Source organism: Rutidosis leptorrhynchoides, chromosome 11, assembly GCF_046630445.1.
Source record: "Rutidosis leptorrhynchoides isolate AG116_Rl617_1_P2 chromosome 11, CSIRO_AGI_Rlap_v1, whole genome shotgun sequence".
Lineage (NCBI taxonomy): Eukaryota > Viridiplantae > Streptophyta > Magnoliopsida > Asterales > Asteraceae > Rutidosis > Rutidosis leptorrhynchoides.
The window spans coordinates 36,048,580-36,065,966 of record NC_092343.1 but is presented as its reverse complement, the minus strand read 5'-3'; the positions used below and the strand labels follow the sequence as shown (position 1 = coordinate 36,065,966).

The window sequence follows — 17,387 nt, the reverse complement described above, 5'->3', positions numbered from 1 at the left end:
TGGAAGTATTCTTGATTTTATGAAACTAAAACATTTGGAATTTATGAAGAACACTTAGAACTTGAAGATAGAACTTGAGAGAGATCAATTAGATGAATAAAATTGAAGAATGAAAGTGTTTGTAGGTGTTTTTGGTCGTTGGTGTATGGATTAGATATAAAGGATATGTAATTTTGTTTTCATGTAAATAAGTCATGAATGATTACTCATATTTTTGTAATTTTATGAGATATTTCATGCTAGTTGCCAAATGATGGTTCCCACATGTGTTAGGTGACTCACATGGGCTGCTAAAAGCTGATCATTGGAGTGTATATACCAATAGTACATACAACTAAAAGCTGTGTATTGTACGAGTACGAATACGGGTGCATACGAGTAGAATTGTTGATGAAACTGAACGAGGATGTAATTGTAAGCATTTTTGTTAAGTAGAAGTATTTTGATAAGTGTCTTGAAGTCTTTCAAAAGTGTATGAATACATATTAAAACACTACATGTATATACATTTTAACTGAGTCGTTAAGTCATCGTTAGTCGTTACATGTAAATGTTGTTTTGAAACCTTTAGGTTAACGATCTTGTTGAATGTTGTTAACCCATTGTTTATTATAACAAATGAGATGTTAAATTGTTATATTATCATGATATTATGATATATAATATATCTTAGTATGATATATATACAGTTAAATGTCGTTACAACGATAATCGTTACATATATGTCTCGTTTCGAAATCAGTAAGTTAGTAGTCTTATTTTTACATATGTATTTCATTGTTAATACACTTAATAATATATTTACTTATCATTTAACATAATTAACCAAGTGTATCAATATCTTAATATGATTCATATGTACCTAGTAAGACGTTGTTATAACGATAATCGTTATATATATCGTTTTCGAGTTTCTTAAATTAATAGTCTCATTTTTATGTATATAACTCATTGTTAAAATACCTAATGAGATACATACTTATAATAAAATCATGTTAACTATATATATAACCATATATATGTCATCGTATAGTTTTTACAAGTTTTAACGTTCGTGAATCACCGGTCAACTTGGGTGGTCAATTGTCTATATGAAACCTATTTCAATTAATCAAGTCTTAACAAGTTTGATTGCTTAACATGTTGGAAACACTTAATCATGTAAATAACAATTTCATTTAATATATATATAAACATGGAAAAGTTCGGGTCACTACACCTAGGACTTCTGAAAAATTGATTTTCAGATAGTTCATTTTGAGTAGATGACTTTTCGTTTAGGACTCGCCTAAATCCAATATACGGTTTAGGATTTATAGCCTTCTGAAAGTCACTACGCCATTGTAAAGACGTGCTGAAAATTCTGACCTACTCGCGCTTGAACCTTTGCCACGGTCAAACGACATCGAGTTAGGATCTAAAAACTGGATAGCGGTTAGAGGACTCACATACGGAGCCTTGGCCACTGACCACGTGACTTTTCGGTTTGTATAGAGGTCGTAGCAGCTGTCTGAAGTCAGCCTTTTGTTTCGATCTCTATTCTTGTTGAAAACTTACTTTAGCTTTTACGAATGATGATGATGATGATGATACTTAAGACTTAATTTATTCACTTTTAAACTTTTGGGGACAATATACTGACTTAGTGACTTTTGACTTAGGTTGACGATCTTTCGAACCGACTTACTACCTGCATACTTTTCATATCGACTTTTACCGCACATTCACTGTGAGTTATAGCTTCCCTTTTTACTTTACTATTTTTGGGACTGAAAATACATGCGCTTTTTATGTTTTACATACTAGACACGAGTACTTAAACTTTATATATGTGTGGGTGACATAACGGCACAAAGATTCCCCTTAGCTCGGTAACGTTTAGTCATTGGTTTATGAACCGGTGAACGCGAATCTTATATATGGATCCATAGGGTTTGACATCCCCACTCGGGCTAGTCGCGCTAGCATTCAACAGGTGTTTAATACTTCGTAAACAGACGCACTCGCCAAGTATACTTTTAGAGGGTAATATTACGTTAAGTTAGTTACCGGGTACCCACGGTTAAGCATATACTTTTTATACTATTTTGAATACGAAATCTCATGGTCTACATTACATTACTGATTACAAACAAACTATAGCTCACCAACATTCGTGTTGACCTTTTAAGCGTGTATTTCTCAGGTGCTTAGACGTTGTTGCTTCCGCTGTTAGACTTGCTGTCTTGGTGTTATAGACTTGCTGTTACAGACTCGCTGTGTTAGACTTCCGCTGCATTACTTAGAGATGTCTCAATCATGGAACTTTTATTTTGCATTCGCAACTTATTTTATTTTGAATAATGGCTTTGTAACGACCTTTATGTCACGTTATCTTTTGTAAAAAGTTATCTTTTCATTAATGCAAAACTTGTTTTAAAACAGCATGTAGTATTATACCGTGTAATGGACCTGTTGTTGACGATTCGTACATGATGGTTTTGTACGGGGCGTCACAATCACCCCACTCACCAAAACAATCAGATCTAGGTCATTTTCATGTAAATCTCACTTGAGATATTAAATGCTTGACTTTATTGTGCTTCTTCTTTATGATTCATAAAATGTATGTGTGTTTTGTGCTTTTAATCTAAAATTTCCACCATGTACAATTTAAGGGGGAGCAATGCTCTAAGGGCGAGCTTAGTTATATGGGGAGCTAACCTTTTTGCTTTAACAAAAGGGGAGAGAAAGATATGGATATAAGTGATGTTAACACTTGCGTATTTATAGAGAAATGTCTCTCATCACTTATATGTTGACATCATCAAAAAGGGGTAGAATGTTGGTTATGAACTAAACGATAATATTACGCTTAACCAATATTAATAATATATGTTTTGATGACGACACATACATAGCCAAAAGTGATGATTGACATCTTAAGATAAAACACGCAAGTTCATTAATCCATACTTGATCTTGTAAATGACTAAACCAAACGATACTTAGAATGAAAACAAAACTCAGAAAGTTACACGGCTTGGCGCACGATCGACCGCAGACTTGATCGTGTGACAACATGAATTGCAACGCAGTTTTATTGTGTTTTAATTAAGGTTTATGTTAATGATAATGAAGCATAGTTTTAAAAGGAAAGAGAAAAAATTTGACAAAAATACCCTTGTTTGCAGGGTATGTAATAATTTAACGAAACAATTAGCCGTTAAGTTTTGAACCAAAGCCTTGCATTTATCAAATCATGAAGACTACCTTTATAATTTTTATTGAAAAAGGTCTATTAGTATGATTTTGAATAAATTACAGGGACTAATATATAATACTACGTATAATTTACTCTTGTTGTTACCATCACATGAGGGTGGTGGTGTTACATATATACTCACGTACCTTTACATTCTATATCTATATAAACCCACCATCCCATACCCTTTCTTTTTGGAGTTATAACAATACTAACAACTTTTACCTTCTCTACAAACTCCCTCGAGCCCCACATTCTATCTAGCTCTCTTTCAATGGCGGTTTCGGTTTCTTCCACAAAAAACAACGAATCAATGGAACAATTTGATCCAAGTGCGCCACCCCCATTCAAAGTGGCTGATATTAGAGCGGCCATTCCTAGTCATTGTTGGGTTAAAAATCCATGGAGGTCATTAAGTTATGTTGCTAGGGACATTTTGGTCATTTCACTATTAGTGTCAATGGCTGTTTATTTCAAAACTAGTTCATGGGTTTGGCCTGTTTACTGGGCTGCACAAGGGACAATGTTTTGGGCGATCTTTGTTCTTGGTCATGATTGGTACTTTGTTACTTATATCATCTTTATTTATTTCACCGTAGTATATTTATTTAATTTTTGTACTTTATGCATGATGATCTTGTACCTTGTGCATTGATGGTTGTACAACGTGTTCTATTCTGGATCTGAAATCTTGGTTTTTCAGTGGCCATGGAAGTTTTTCAGACAACCCTATTCTTAATAGCATTGTGGGCCACATTTTGCATTCTTCCATTCTTGTACCCTACCATGGGTGGTAAGTTGTTAAAGTGACTAATTTACCCTTCTTTGTATTATTAAGTGATTATTATACATCCCAAGAGTACTTAAAAATTAAAATGATACATTTGTTTAACTAAAATTTTATATATTCATTTTTCAGATAAAATTTATACATTGGTTAAAAATTGCTTAATAAAACATTGTTAATTGTTAATTATCTTGAAATATAGGAGAATCAGCCATAGAACTCATCATCAAAACCATGGGCATGTAGAAAATGATGAATCATGGGTTCCGGTAAAATTCTTTTAACTTATTTATTTATTTATTTTATTACCCTATTATACAAAAAAAATATAAAAAATAAACTGTGTAAATAAGTATTTATATATATATTGTAGGGATTAACTAACTACGTATTTTACTATTTCATCTCAGTTGTCAGAAAAGACTTACAATGCATTGGATGCTCCTACAAAAATGCTCAGATTCAAAGTCCCTTTCCCCTTATTCGCTTACCCAATATACTTGGTATAGCATTTTATATCATATGCCATATTGACTTGTACCGTACAACTTGACAGTGAAAACTAATCCCCCATTTTTTTTTAATAATTTTTATTATTATTATTTTATTTTTTTTTTCAAACAGTGGAGTAGGAGCCCAGGGAAATCAGGGTCACATTACAACCCATATAGTGACATGTTCTCCCCAAATGAAAGACATTATATTGTAACATCTACCTTTTGTTGGACCGTTATGGTTGTCAATCTAATCTATCTATCAATTATCATTGGCCCAACACTATTGTTCAACCTCTATGGCATTCCTTATTTGGTGAGTTTTTATTATTTATTTATTTATTTATAAATAGCAATTAATAATAACATAAAGGGTATTTTGGTCATTATATAACCGTCTGTATAACGGATTTTGATTGGTAGATATTCGTTGTATGGTTGGACACCGTTACATACTTACATCACCACGGCCACGAGCAAAAGCTACCATGGTACCGTGGCAAGGTATGAGTCAATTTAAACCCTAATAATGGTTTTGTATGGATGGTTGTACAATGTAAGTTAAATGTGACATTTAATTTGTTATTGTGTGTAGGAATGGAGTTATTTGAGGGGAGGGTTGACTACCGTTGACCGAGATTACGGTATATTTAACAACATCCATCATGACATTGGCACTCATGTCATCCATCATCTTTTCCCACAAATACCACACTATCATTTAGTCGAAGCGGTATGTATTTTTCGAAATTATGTGTCACACTTGTCAATTATTTATTTTGTTACTTGTTAACGAATATTTGACGTGCTATGCAGACAAAGGCGGCAAAATCGGTGCTCGGCAAGTATTATCGAGAGCCGAAAAAATCGGGCCTGATACCAGTTCATTTGATAGATAACTTGGTTAGAAGCATGCAACAAGACCATTATGTTAGTGACGTGGGCGATATAATTTATTACCAGACTGATTATCGATTGATTGGAAAGAAAATGGAATGATTTAACCATAATTCAAGATTTCATTGCGAGAGAAGAATTCTTAAAGAAAATAAAATGAAATTAGTTGTTACAATAATGTATTGTGTAATGGATCATGAAATATTTGTAACCTTATTTTATTAATGAATGAAAAAACATCATATATTTATCTTAGTTTTTCCAATCTTTCTTCCATGTAAACCTTAATATCACAATGACCCAAATCACATCACCGAGATTGATTATAGAACACTTGAATTGAAGGACCCTTTTTGTCATTTTAAAAAAGTTATACGGAGTAACATGTTGTTGGCCCGATTCTGGCCCACAATTTAATGGGCAATGGGCAACGTTTGTAATAGAATCCAATTATTTTTACGTATTCGAGCATTCAATTGTGAATGGTACAAATGGTCCCCCGATAAATATATGGTGTACTTTATTTTAATTTAGTAAAACTATAATAGATATTGAAACTGGATCGTACAAATCTGATCCGTTTTGGTTTCAATTTCGATCTTATTTGATTCCGTTATTTGACAAAATTATTTTATTTAGTAGATGTACTTGCGCATTCCCTGTGTTTCTGTAAAGAGATTACAAAGTTTCCACTGGAACGTTGTTCTTGAACATTTCCGTCATTTCGGGACAGCATTTTGCATAATGTTAAGCTGGACGGTGAATTTTTATTTATTTTGTATTTTATATTTTTGTTTATTGGTTAAAAACTATATTTATGGACTTACTATTTTTAACTTTTGTATACTATATACTATAGACCATCTTCACAATCGTTAGCTTGACTGTCAAATTGTCCATGACATCGGGGAGATACCCGCGTTCTTTGGAGAGTTAAATTCGTTGTCCTTAAGCTCTCTTTATTTCACTCAAGCATCTATTGGTAAGTAGATGATTATCAGGTTACCAGTTATTATGTTAGTTACTTATATTAGGGGTGAAATATTAATTTTGATTGATGTTCAAATTTTATAATTATAAGACAACATGTAAAAGTAAAAAATTTTTGTTAACTAGTTGCTCTCTGGATTTTACTTGTCTAGTTTTTTAGCCTTTTACTTGTCTAGATTTTAATATGTAAAAGATAATTTCGTTATATTACTAGAAATATTCTCAACACAATTTCTTTTAGTAATTATTTGATGGGAATACAACCATTTAGCTTAGATTATATATCTTAGGACAAATTTTATAACAGAAAAAGTAAAATGAACTATTGTATGATTTGAAATTAATGAAAACTAACTGCCAAGATAACATAGTAATGAGGTTTTGATATATTCATAAACAGGTCTTAAGTTCAAACTTCAACAGTGACACCAGTGAAAGAGTCAGAAATAGTATGTAACTAGAAAAATACCGGCCCGCGCGATGCGGCGAGACCTTTCGTATTGCATATTCATATTTAACGTAGCGTTATGTATTTACAGAATAAAAAACGCGTTGTTACGGGTATGTTTGAAAACACGTGGTTAGTACTTAGTATATCTAATAGACTCCGCGTTTTTAACGCCGAAAAAATCGCATTAAAAGGGAAAAGAACCATTGATATGATGTGGTCAGTTTAGGTTGTTTATTATACGTGTACATATATGTATGAAAAATATCCTGAAATTTTTAGCTTTTTTAAAAAATAGTCCGTTTCAAGCGTAGCTAGTCGCGTTGTGTTCGTAAAATTATTTCGAGTTAAACAGTGCAGTCGGAAAAATTTAACTCGTGGCGAGATGGAAGATACGACCCGTTGAAATTTCAGGTGGATTTTGGTTAATTGTTTTTTATAAAATTTAACTCGTGGCGAGATGGAAGATACGACCCGTTGAAATTTCAGGTGGATTTTGGTTAATTGTTTTTTATAAAATAGTGATTTTACACTTTTTACCCCTGAATAGTTTGGACATTTAACATATTTGGGGGGCTGTTTTCGAAATTTGTTGTATGGTGTCGTCTTGAACTTGTTGAAACGACCAATATGTGGGTGTGGTTTAATATATATAGAAATAGAAATAACCGGATTAAGCTATATACAACCGAGTAATTATATATGCACACTCGTCCTAAGTATCTTATTGGTTTACTGTTTATCTTTTGTTGGTACTTATATGTTTAAACATGTGAGTTTGTTGATTATATGTTTCTGATTTGGCGTGATATTTGTTTTCCGGCTAGTTTTATAACTTATGTTTGTTCGCATTCTGCAGTACTTTTAGTTTTCAATTTGGTTTGTCGATTTTGTCTGATTGCGTGGTATTGGATATGCTACTTTTGGTGTGCAACTTGTATGATCACATATGTTGTTTGGATATGTGTTTTGCTATTTTGAGGGTTTGTGTTTTATGTTGATATCATTTTAGATATGTGGTTCACCTTTAAAACGTTACGCATATAATGATATGTTCAATATTTAATTGAGATGGACAACGTTTGTTTAGCCTTTTACTTGTCTAGTTGAGGAAAAAAAGAGTGAAGTTCGTGAAATCTCAAAAAGTCACTAGGACATAGAACTGACATTCAATATACTTCAAGATCGATGATAATCGAATGCAATACGTGAACTGTGAAAAGATTGTCTATGAAACGCAAATAATGTTTCACAATATTGCTTTATTCGAGAGAGATGAAATGTACATTTGAATGAACACATAATTACGAGTTACGAGTGCATATGATAACCTTATTAAACCACAATACATACAAGTAAAAAACGTCCGTTCTTCAAATAATCTAAATAGAAAACCTTTAATGTATAGATTAAAAGTTTCCAACCAAAGTTTCATGGTTGGTCTACTACTTGTTTAGCTAAAAGTTTAAACGTGAATGAAAAAAAGGCGAAAACTGCGAGAACCATTAAATTACATGGATTTTTAAATTTGAGTAGGTTGAAACACATATAAATGTTAATGAAGAGTAAGATTGAACAAAAAATAGCTTGAAAAAACTTATAATTTAACTATATAATCAAATATATAATTTCTCGTTCATACGTTCAGATGTGTTTGTGAACATGCGAACATTTCCTATAATTTACAATTGAACATTTACATAACAGATATATGTAATTTGTTGAACATAAATGCGTATAAACCATGTAATTTGTTATATGTAATTTGTTGAATATATGTTTTAATCATAATTATTTCAATTTAACTGACTCCAAACAAAATACTCGATTTAGGAAAAATCATTATTACGCTAGACTTTTAGTTTAATTTACAGTTTTACCCATTTACTTTTTATTTTATTATTTGTCTTGTAAACATAAAATGTATAAAAGAACCTTACCTCTTCAATTTACAGTAATTTTTATATATAAAAATGAACAATTTTTTTAACATCAATTCGGGATCACCGAGGAGGGACTAAACCACCCGCGCATTCATCCCACATTTGCATAACCTGCCCCAACTGCTGTCTAGGAGGAAACCCGACCCAATCCTAGCGCATATGCGTTAAAACCCCCCCTCCCCCACTACCTAGGAGGAAACTTGGCCCAATCCTAGGGCATAGGCGGTAAAACCCCTCCCCACTACCTATGAGGAAACCTAGCCTAATCCTAGAGGGGTAAACCCCCCCTCCCTCACTGCCCCGCAACGCGATGTGTAGAAGACACCATTGGGTGGAATTTAAGGGTTAAGGGTCAACTTTGTGTGCAATATTGTACCCCGGGAGTCGAACTTCTGACCTCTCTCCAAAAGAGGCAAACCACTACCACATGAGCTACAACACAAGGTTATGAACAATTATTTTGAAAAAAAAATCAACGATATAATTGGGTCAGAGGGAGCGGTAACAATAATTAAACTACAGAGTACATATGACAACGTTAAGCAAATATTTTTTAGATTACCAATGTACCAATAGCTCAGTGGTACCCGATATCTTTGAAGTTGTGACCCACCATGTGGAAGCTTGGACCTAAAACATGCACAAGTTCAATCCCTACTCGCGGCAAAAATTTACAACTCTTGTGGCAGTGGGATGATGATTGCTCCTGTCACAAGTGTGGAGACCCGGTGAAGGTAATTTTCTGGTATCCGACTCTTGCGGGGTGGGCCTGTTGGGTTTTCAAAGAAAACACAGGATCGGAGTGTCCATACCAAATATACACCTTTTGGATCTTAATATTTTTTAGATTTAATTCATATATAACTTTTAACGTGACGTTATATATATTTTGCTAAATTAATTATTAAAAATTTTAAACGTATGTTCTATTTGATAAATTTTTTTGGGAAAAATTAAATAATAATAATTAACTAAAAAAATGTATTCATAGGTAGTGAAAAAGGAGGACAATATGGTGCAAAAATATCATTCAAAATACAAGTCCATATTCTCGTTATTTTTATGATCTCTAGTTTAAATAGGAAATAAATTAAATGGGCTTCATTATGGACACCACTTTTTATTATCACTAATATGCCCATTTTTTCTCCCATTTTTGACTCAGAACCCATAGAAAATAAAAGTTGACAATTTGCCCGCGCAAGACGCAAGGACGCAAGGTGCCTGTTTTGCGACCTTGCTTCCCGGTGGACGCAAGGTGCCTTTTGCGACCTTGCTTCCCGGGGACGCAAGGACGCAAGGTGCGTCTTGCTCCTGCCTAATCAATGTTTTCTTTCAGACATTTCATCAAACACCTTACGTGCATCATATACCATAATACATTTTTCAGTTGTTGTTGATCATGAAAAACTATATACGTAATTCTTTTTGGGGGAGATAGATCAAACCAGATACTTGTAGTCCCTTTTCGTTCAATATATTAATTTATAGAGAAACTTCGAATTTCAAAACAACCTATAGTTACAAATGTGCCAAAACTCAACGATGTATATATCTTTACCAAGTAACAAGTATCCTTTGGAGTACCTACAAAACGATCATTGTGATAAAAATTTGTTTGGAGAATCTACTCGAAATACAATAATATTTATCGCTACTGCTTACATAATCACTTTATTAATCATCATGATCAACAACAACTACTGAAATGTATTGTGGTGTATGATGCACTTAAGGTGTTTGATGAAATGTCTGAAAGAAAACATGATATCAGGCAGAAGCAAGAGGCATCTTGCGTCCTTGCGTCCCCGGGAAGCAAAGTCGCAAGAGGGGCCTTGCGTCCTTGCGTCCACCGGGAAGCAAGGTCGCAACCAAGCACCTTGCGCCCTTGCTCCTTGCGCGGGCAAATTGTCAAAAAAATATTTTTATGGGTTCTGAGTAAAAAAAATGCGGAAAAATAGGCATTTTAGTGATAATTCCCTTTTTATTCTTTTAGCATACTAAAGACAAGATTAGGACTGACCCAATTTTATTCCTCATTCAAAGACCCATTCCTTGACGAGTATTTTGAGCATTAAAAAACTACTACAATTCTTATCTAAACAAATTTTTGTATTTAATATTTAACCACAAAAATATTTTGTAAATATATTTGTGAAAAAAAAAACCCAATTACTCTCCTATTACTCTTGTTCCATTCAAAATCCGTTTAATTAATTGATCAACATCGGTTCATGAGTCAAAGTCACATTTTGTAAAAAAACGGGTATGAAAACAGATAATCGAATTGGTTCCAAAATCGTGAAACACTTTTCTAATTAAGTATTTCGCCTCTCACAAGCATTGGGTTAACACGAAATCCTAATTAGGATAAGACAAGAACGATTTTGTTTCCAGACAAGAAGAAATCAAAATCACGAATTAAAGAGTTTGTGTGATTTCTGTGTGTTTGTTATGAATCCAGAGAAGATGCCAAAACGTTTTTCAATTTAACAGTTTATTGGCAGTTATGGTGTGAAAGGTTGCAACCTTTCATTTGAGCGGGAAAAGCTGTTAAATGACACTCTTTCATTAAAACGTATAGTAACAAATAGTGTCATTTCGGTTGAGGTTTCGGGGTGCTGCCCCGAGCCCCGCGAGGGGCGCTGCCCCTTGGACCCCGCCAGGGGCGCTGCCCCTCGGACTCCGCAAGGGGGCGCAGCCCCCTTTACCCCTGCATTTTGCGCGACAGTTAGTAGCCAACTCTTACAGGCGTGTACTTCACACTCTCTGAACCCGTTGTTAAGTATAGCTGGCTAACCCTTGCATTCATGTAAATCCCAATTCACCAAAATGTATGTTGCACGACACTAAAATCACCAACACATTTGGTAGTCAAGGTTGGTCAAAATCAAAATTGATCAACATTTTAACATGAATTTAAATTATAATTCATTGTAGGCCGTGGACTGATTACTTTCAAATTGTGTAAACAAAATGTTACCGATTACTGAATGTGATTAAAATATTTGTGGTATTTTTTTATTTTACTTTTAAAGATGTCAGGGATATTATTTACATGTTAGAAACCCAAACTCTCATTGATTACTTAATTGGAGAAGAAGCTTTTAGTTAGAAGAAGGTATGAAAATCATTACATGAGATTCGATTCACTACTTAATATGTTGTTTAATTGCAATTTCAAAAATTGTTACCGGTTGTTACCCTAAAAAAATGTTGCCATTGATGATGAGTACACATTAAAAGCAGGTGTAATATATACCCTATTCATAATCCAATCCAGATACACCATGAAATATAATGAAACCTATCTTTAGGGTTGAGGTTTTGCCAGTCCTTAAAAACTGAAATATAGTGTAACATGTAGATGAAGATAAACATATCAAATTTAAAAATTAGGGTTCGTGATTATGAAGTGGGTGAAAGGGAACAAATAATGATGGTAGGGGGTTTGAATACATAAAATCTTGTTCCTACGTGTAATGACAACTCGGCACCACATTAGATGACACATCATTACGCGTTTCGTTCCGGTTCAAAAAACTATGGTTCGTTTATACGATTTAAAAAGTTTATTACCTACAACGATATTTTTTGAAATATACAACTTACAATAAAATAAAAGTGTAACTATATGATTTATTTATAAATTTTTACATGTTATACTTTGGGCAGAAACTTATCTTGTAGCAAACCACTAATAATCACCAAGGTAGAGATCAAAAGCATATCACATCACTTATCACTTCACTATATACAGTAAAAACATCATCACTGAAAGCAGTAATAACACAAAACAAAACAGCAACATTCAGTAAATTTGAGATATGATGTGATACGATATAATCAGCCAAATAAGGTTGTTTTCGACTCTAAAAACTAGCATTGTAAATACATAATTACAGCAGCAACATTAACTTACCTACAATTGTATCATTTCAACATAATTCTTGAAGGAAGACATACACACAATGCATCATCATTTTCGATCTTAATCCCTTCAACTGCAGCTAGTTTCACCATCGATTCACTATCGACCCGCTGTTTCTCATTAATACCCATAAAACCACCATAAAGTACACTTTCAACCCAATTCTCGACACCACCTTTTCGATCCGATAACCAATACGAAGCAAGTAACTGAACCATTACTTCATTTTCGATCTCTAACACAACGTTCGTTCCAAATACTTTACGAAAGCATTTTCCGATTACTTTCAAAACAATTTCTGCACATGAGTTGAAATCAAACGGGTCGAAAACAACCTTTTCGTCCACTTGCTCTGTAAACTCTTCTAACCACACTTCTTTAGTATCAGAGCCAGTTTCGTTATCACTTTCTTCGGGTTCTTCTAATGGAAGATTCAAATCGAAACACGATTTTAATTTCTTGAATTTTGGTACCATGATCTCAAACTCGTCTATTTCAACGATCTTTCTCTTTTTCGACATTTCGGGGCTTTTAAAAACTGATTCTTTAGGCATAACAAGTACACTCGAGCTTCCTAAAGCCTCGTTTTTTCCTACCGAAATGCTAATTTCTAAGGCTTTAGCATTCAAGATTCTTTCTTCTGAATAGATGACATCATCAGATTCTTGACTACTGCTTGTGGTGGTCACAAAAATAGCTTCGGTGATTCGTGTTTCTCTACCATTCGTATCTGATAATCTTCCGGTTTTTATGGCTCGAGATAAGTTATCTTGAGTCATAAAATCGGCTTTATCGATGTGTTCAAGAAACACTACTGATTGAGGTGTCTTGGTTAACTCTTCAGCAATGAAATCCGTAACGCTTTTTCCTCTAAACGATATTTCAGAAATGTTTGAGCTTTGGCGTTTAAAAATGGACTCCGGTTGAAAAGTCTGGTTTTCGAAGTTTAAATCTATAGAAACCATATTTTTTTCGCTTCCGAAAATAACTTCAGCTAGTGCGGTGCTGATTTTCTTCTTACCGACCCGGTCAGACCCGGTCAACATAAGCCATACATGACGCCTTCCGTTTGCAGTTCTACATCGTGCGATCGTTTGACTGATCGCACGAATCGAATCGTTTTGATATCCAACTTTATCTGCAAGTGCACAGTAAAGTTGCTTATAATCTTTCGCCATTTCATTCATGCCATGCTTGCTTACTTCATCTACTTCACGGGACTCGTTGAAGCTACTAATATGGGTTTCATGGGCCGGTGGTGTTGGGCCAAGGCCCAAATCAGTGGTTATGGAAGCTGGATGCTTTGTTTTTGCAAAAAAGTTTACAGGTGGTGATGGGTTACTACATCTGGTTGCTTGATTTGAATCCTGGCCGTTGATTTCCCTTATGTTGCAATCGGGCTGAAAATTGGGAAGAAAAGGGAGGCGGGCCCTGATTTGAGAACTATTTTGCTGAGATGGCGAATTTTGATGAATACGATGGCATATTTCGTTCCATTTTTTCCGAAGGCCCGTGATTTGGGCGTTAATTACACCACCATGTCCGACAGCCTGCACTGAAAAGATGGTCCATATGGTCAGACATGTATATGTATTATCTAGTATTATGAATCTTAGCGCAATATAGCACGCGGGGTATTTAACGCTTTCAAATACAGCATAACGTCTGCTTAAACATTTTAACGGCGCTAACCTTAACTCCGTTAATTACACTAACATATGTAACATCTACTTTGCATACCAATCTAATGAATAGCACATTAACAAACATAGTGTCAAAGTTAGGCTATTTCTATAAATAAATAAAAAAAGACATCATAACACATCAAATAGTAACATTATCAAAAATAATAGATTATGAAGAAATCACACACCTTTATAGCATTGTTACCTTTCGCTGAGTCAGCTTCTGGAATTCGCATCCAAGAAGCTAAACCTGTGGATTGTTGATCAGCAACAGATACAGTTCTTCCTCCATTCATAACAACTGAAACTTCATGCTTATACTTTTCGTTACAAAGACCACAACGAGTTGACTCATCAGTTTTGCTCGATGAATTTCCCATCTCGTTTGGTCCAGGAAAGAATCCACCAAACGGCACAAATGACCCCATCAAACTGTAATTATCATGAGCATCGTACTGTCAGATAACAAACATCATCAATATCAAATATCTATAATTTATAATCATCATCAAACAAGTTCACAGGTTTTGATGATGACAGACCTTAGAAATGTCGTTTAGAGCTCAAAACATGCATTAATTATTACACAACGGTTAAAATACAACAATTAATGCAAGTTTGAAGCTTTTAACGACAGTTCTAAAGATTATGAAAATCCATAAACTATGAATTGAAATTTATTTATATATACAACATTATTCACCTAGATTTCATTTGTAATCCATTAGTACTCAACGTAGAACTAGTAACCGGAACCAAATTCAAATCCCAATCCTTCTCAATATTCACAAATTTCGCCACGATTTTCATATAAATCTCGTAACTCGCAACCGACCCGATCAACCACAACTTCCCACCACAAACTCGCACCAAATCACTCAATCGCGATACGACAAACTCCATCGAACCACCTTCATAGAACAACTTCAATTCACCAAAACTCACAATCACACCGCACTTTTCGCAATTATCGACCTTCTCCTTCACTTCCTTCATCTTTAAATCCACCATTTCTTCACTCAAACGCCCCGAAACAAATTCCCCAATCTCCATATCAATACCAACAACATCCAAACCCTCGATTTCATTAGGCAAATAACCATTCCCACCCTTTTTCAAACAATCTATAAACCCGTTCACTACACTATTAGCAGAACCCCCAATTAGTAACGGATTTTTCGAAGCTTTTTTCGCTAAAACCGACCCGATTCGTTTATAATCTTCTACCGTTTCGTCAACCGCAAACGGAAAACAAAATCCGGTTGAATTGTAATTCAATTCATTTAAAGTAGTTGTAAACAAAGACGGTAACCTAACGGACTTACTAAACCCCGAAATATTCGGGGGATGTAAAATTGCTATTTTTACATCGGTGCTCCGAAAACCCGCGTCACCGAAAACCCGACTAACAATCGGGTCGTCTAATATAGACAGCACAAAATGCTTCAATTCAACTTTAACACACGACAACGACGTCGTTTGATTACCGCTGTACAACTGCTGATGCATCTGGTACAAATGGAATGTTTCCGGATGACGTCGTTGATTAGCTTGAGACCGTTTAATTGCTGCCATAAGTGAATTGGAAACCGGCGGTTCATCATCACCGGTTTTACTCTTCGATGACGGAAGCCGGTCTAATGAAACACTAACGCATAAATCAAGCGCGCGAAATTGAAGGCGAGGTGAGTAAGCTGAGCTGCGAGCGCGTGCACACGCGTCACGTAGAATTGATGTTGGTTGTAAGGAGAGTAAAGCGGAAACGGCGTGAAGCGACGTCGTTTGGGAGTGGCTGCGACGACGTGCGACTGATACGGCGTCGTTTAAGGCGCGGACGGATTCGTCGGTTAAACATTGGCGAGCTGTGCTTACCGGCGTTGGCATCCGGTTAGCATGTATATATGGCAGGATAAGAAACAATTATTTATAAATTAATTTTATTTTATATATAATATAATAAAATGAATAAAAATAAGATGAAAGACAAAAGTATATAGTAATATAAATCGGAGAGTGTTAACTTCAATGACTTTAGGAATTATTTATTGAAGAGTGATAGAAGGGAGTATTTTATTTAGGAAAACTATAAAGGCAAATAGTATCACTTTCTATTTTGATACAATCTCTCATAAAATAGTCTACAACTTTATACTACCTCTCTGATTCATATGCATTCTGCACAATTTTATTATGAATTGTATCAATTTAAATGTTATTTTGTATTTTAACTAATTAAAAAAGATTTTATTGCAAATGTGGTGGTTTATTGGTGGATATAAATAAAGATGGTCACTCAGTTTAGAAACATGGCTCGTTTATTCATGACTCGCAGTTTCACCAGAAGTTACGAAGAAGAGCTAGCCTCGGCCCCGGAAGGGGAGAGTGCCCGAGTGGTCAAAGGTGAATGTCATACACGAGTACATGTTACATTTACAATATCTAAATGACTACGGTTACAAATGGTAAGTACGAGTTTGATGCACGTACTATACTATAGACTTTAATATTGGTGTAGTCATTATTTTTGAAAAGATGCAATTTATTAATTTACAACATATCCAGATCTAATGGAGATATAGATTAATTAAGATTCTAACAAGTTTAGTAGACTAGAACTATCGATCTATTTGCAACTACTTATGGAACACGACCCTCATTGCACAGGCTATAAGAAACACAAACAAACATTTGACATCAACAAACGAAACAATCAAAACTTGCTTCTACGTACTCTACGAATCCAAAAAATCCATAAAAAGTATATCGCATATATACTTGCATTTCACTTATTAGTGTAGTGATGATGGTGTATTATTTAGAGTTAAAATTTGGGAGGGTGGTAGGGTAAGGAAAGAAACACATAAAAGTATAGATTCTTGAAGGACAATGAATGAAAGATTGGAAAGATCTTTGTGCATTCGTCTTTATACGTGGGAATAGTAGTTGTATGTGTTTATTGAGAGAGGTG

General features: G+C 34.5%; 2 protein-coding genes across 3 annotated transcripts; one reads left to right on the top strand and one right to left on the bottom strand.

Moving 5' to 3' along the window:
• The first annotated feature begins 3,454 nt into the window (after nucleotides 1-3,454).
• On the top strand, nucleotides 3,455-5,629 carry LOC139876554 (acyl-lipid omega-3 desaturase (cytochrome b5), endoplasmic reticulum-like). The gene is made up of 8 exons (XM_071863889.1): nucleotides 3,455-3,802; nucleotides 3,948-4,037; nucleotides 4,234-4,300; nucleotides 4,442-4,534; nucleotides 4,656-4,841; nucleotides 4,949-5,029; nucleotides 5,121-5,258; nucleotides 5,342-5,629. Exons 1-8 carry the CDS (start codon nucleotides 3,519-3,521, stop codon nucleotides 5,522-5,524), a joined length of 1,122 nt encoding a protein of 373 aa, XP_071719990.1. The 5' UTR covers nucleotides 3,455-3,518; the 3' UTR covers nucleotides 5,525-5,629.
• A 6,984-nt stretch (nucleotides 5,630-12,613) lies between these two features.
• Nucleotides 12,614-16,463, bottom strand: LOC139876334 (protein SMAX1-LIKE 7-like). Of its 2 annotated transcripts, none has more exons than XM_071863642.1 (3): nucleotides 15,123-16,463; nucleotides 14,608-14,851; nucleotides 12,614-14,284 (listed from the first exon to the last, which is right to left on the bottom strand). In XM_071863642.1, the coding sequence occupies exons 1-3, from the start codon at nucleotides 16,301-16,303 to the stop codon at nucleotides 12,737-12,739; spliced, it is 2,973 nt and encodes a 990-aa protein (XP_071719743.1). In that variant the 5' UTR covers nucleotides 16,304-16,463; the 3' UTR covers nucleotides 12,614-12,736. The 2 variants fall into 2 exon arrangements, with proteins under 2 accessions (XP_071719743.1, XP_071719745.1); XM_071863644.1 differs by having other exon boundaries at nucleotides 12,614-14,289; nucleotides 14,625-14,851.
• Nucleotides 16,464-17,387: the final 924 nt, after the last annotated feature.

Bases quoted from the DNA above. Each gene is read 5' to 3' on its own strand.
- LOC139876554 (XM_071863889.1), top strand. From the start codon at position 3,519: ATGGCGGTTTCGGTTTCTTCCACAAAAAACAACGAATCAATGGAACAA. The intron at 4,842-4,948 runs GTGAGTTTTTAT...TTTGATTGGTAG, and splicing joins TCTATGGCATTCCTTATTTG to ATATTCGTTGTATGGTTGGA. The intron at 5,259-5,341 runs GTATGTATTTTT...CGTGCTATGCAG, and splicing joins ACTATCATTTAGTCGAAGCG to ACAAAGGCGGCAAAATCGGT.
- LOC139876334 (XM_071863642.1), bottom strand. From the start codon at position 16,303: ATGCCAACGCCGGTAAGCACAGCTCGCCAATGTTTAACCGACGAATCC. The intron at 14,852-15,122 runs GTGAATAATGTT...TGATAATTACAG, and splicing joins GGATTACAAATGAAATCTAG to TTTGATGGGGTCATTTGTGC. The intron at 14,285-14,607 runs GTGTGTGATTTC...TTTTCAGTGCAG, and splicing joins AAGGTAACAATGCTATAAAG to GCTGTCGGACATGGTGGTGT.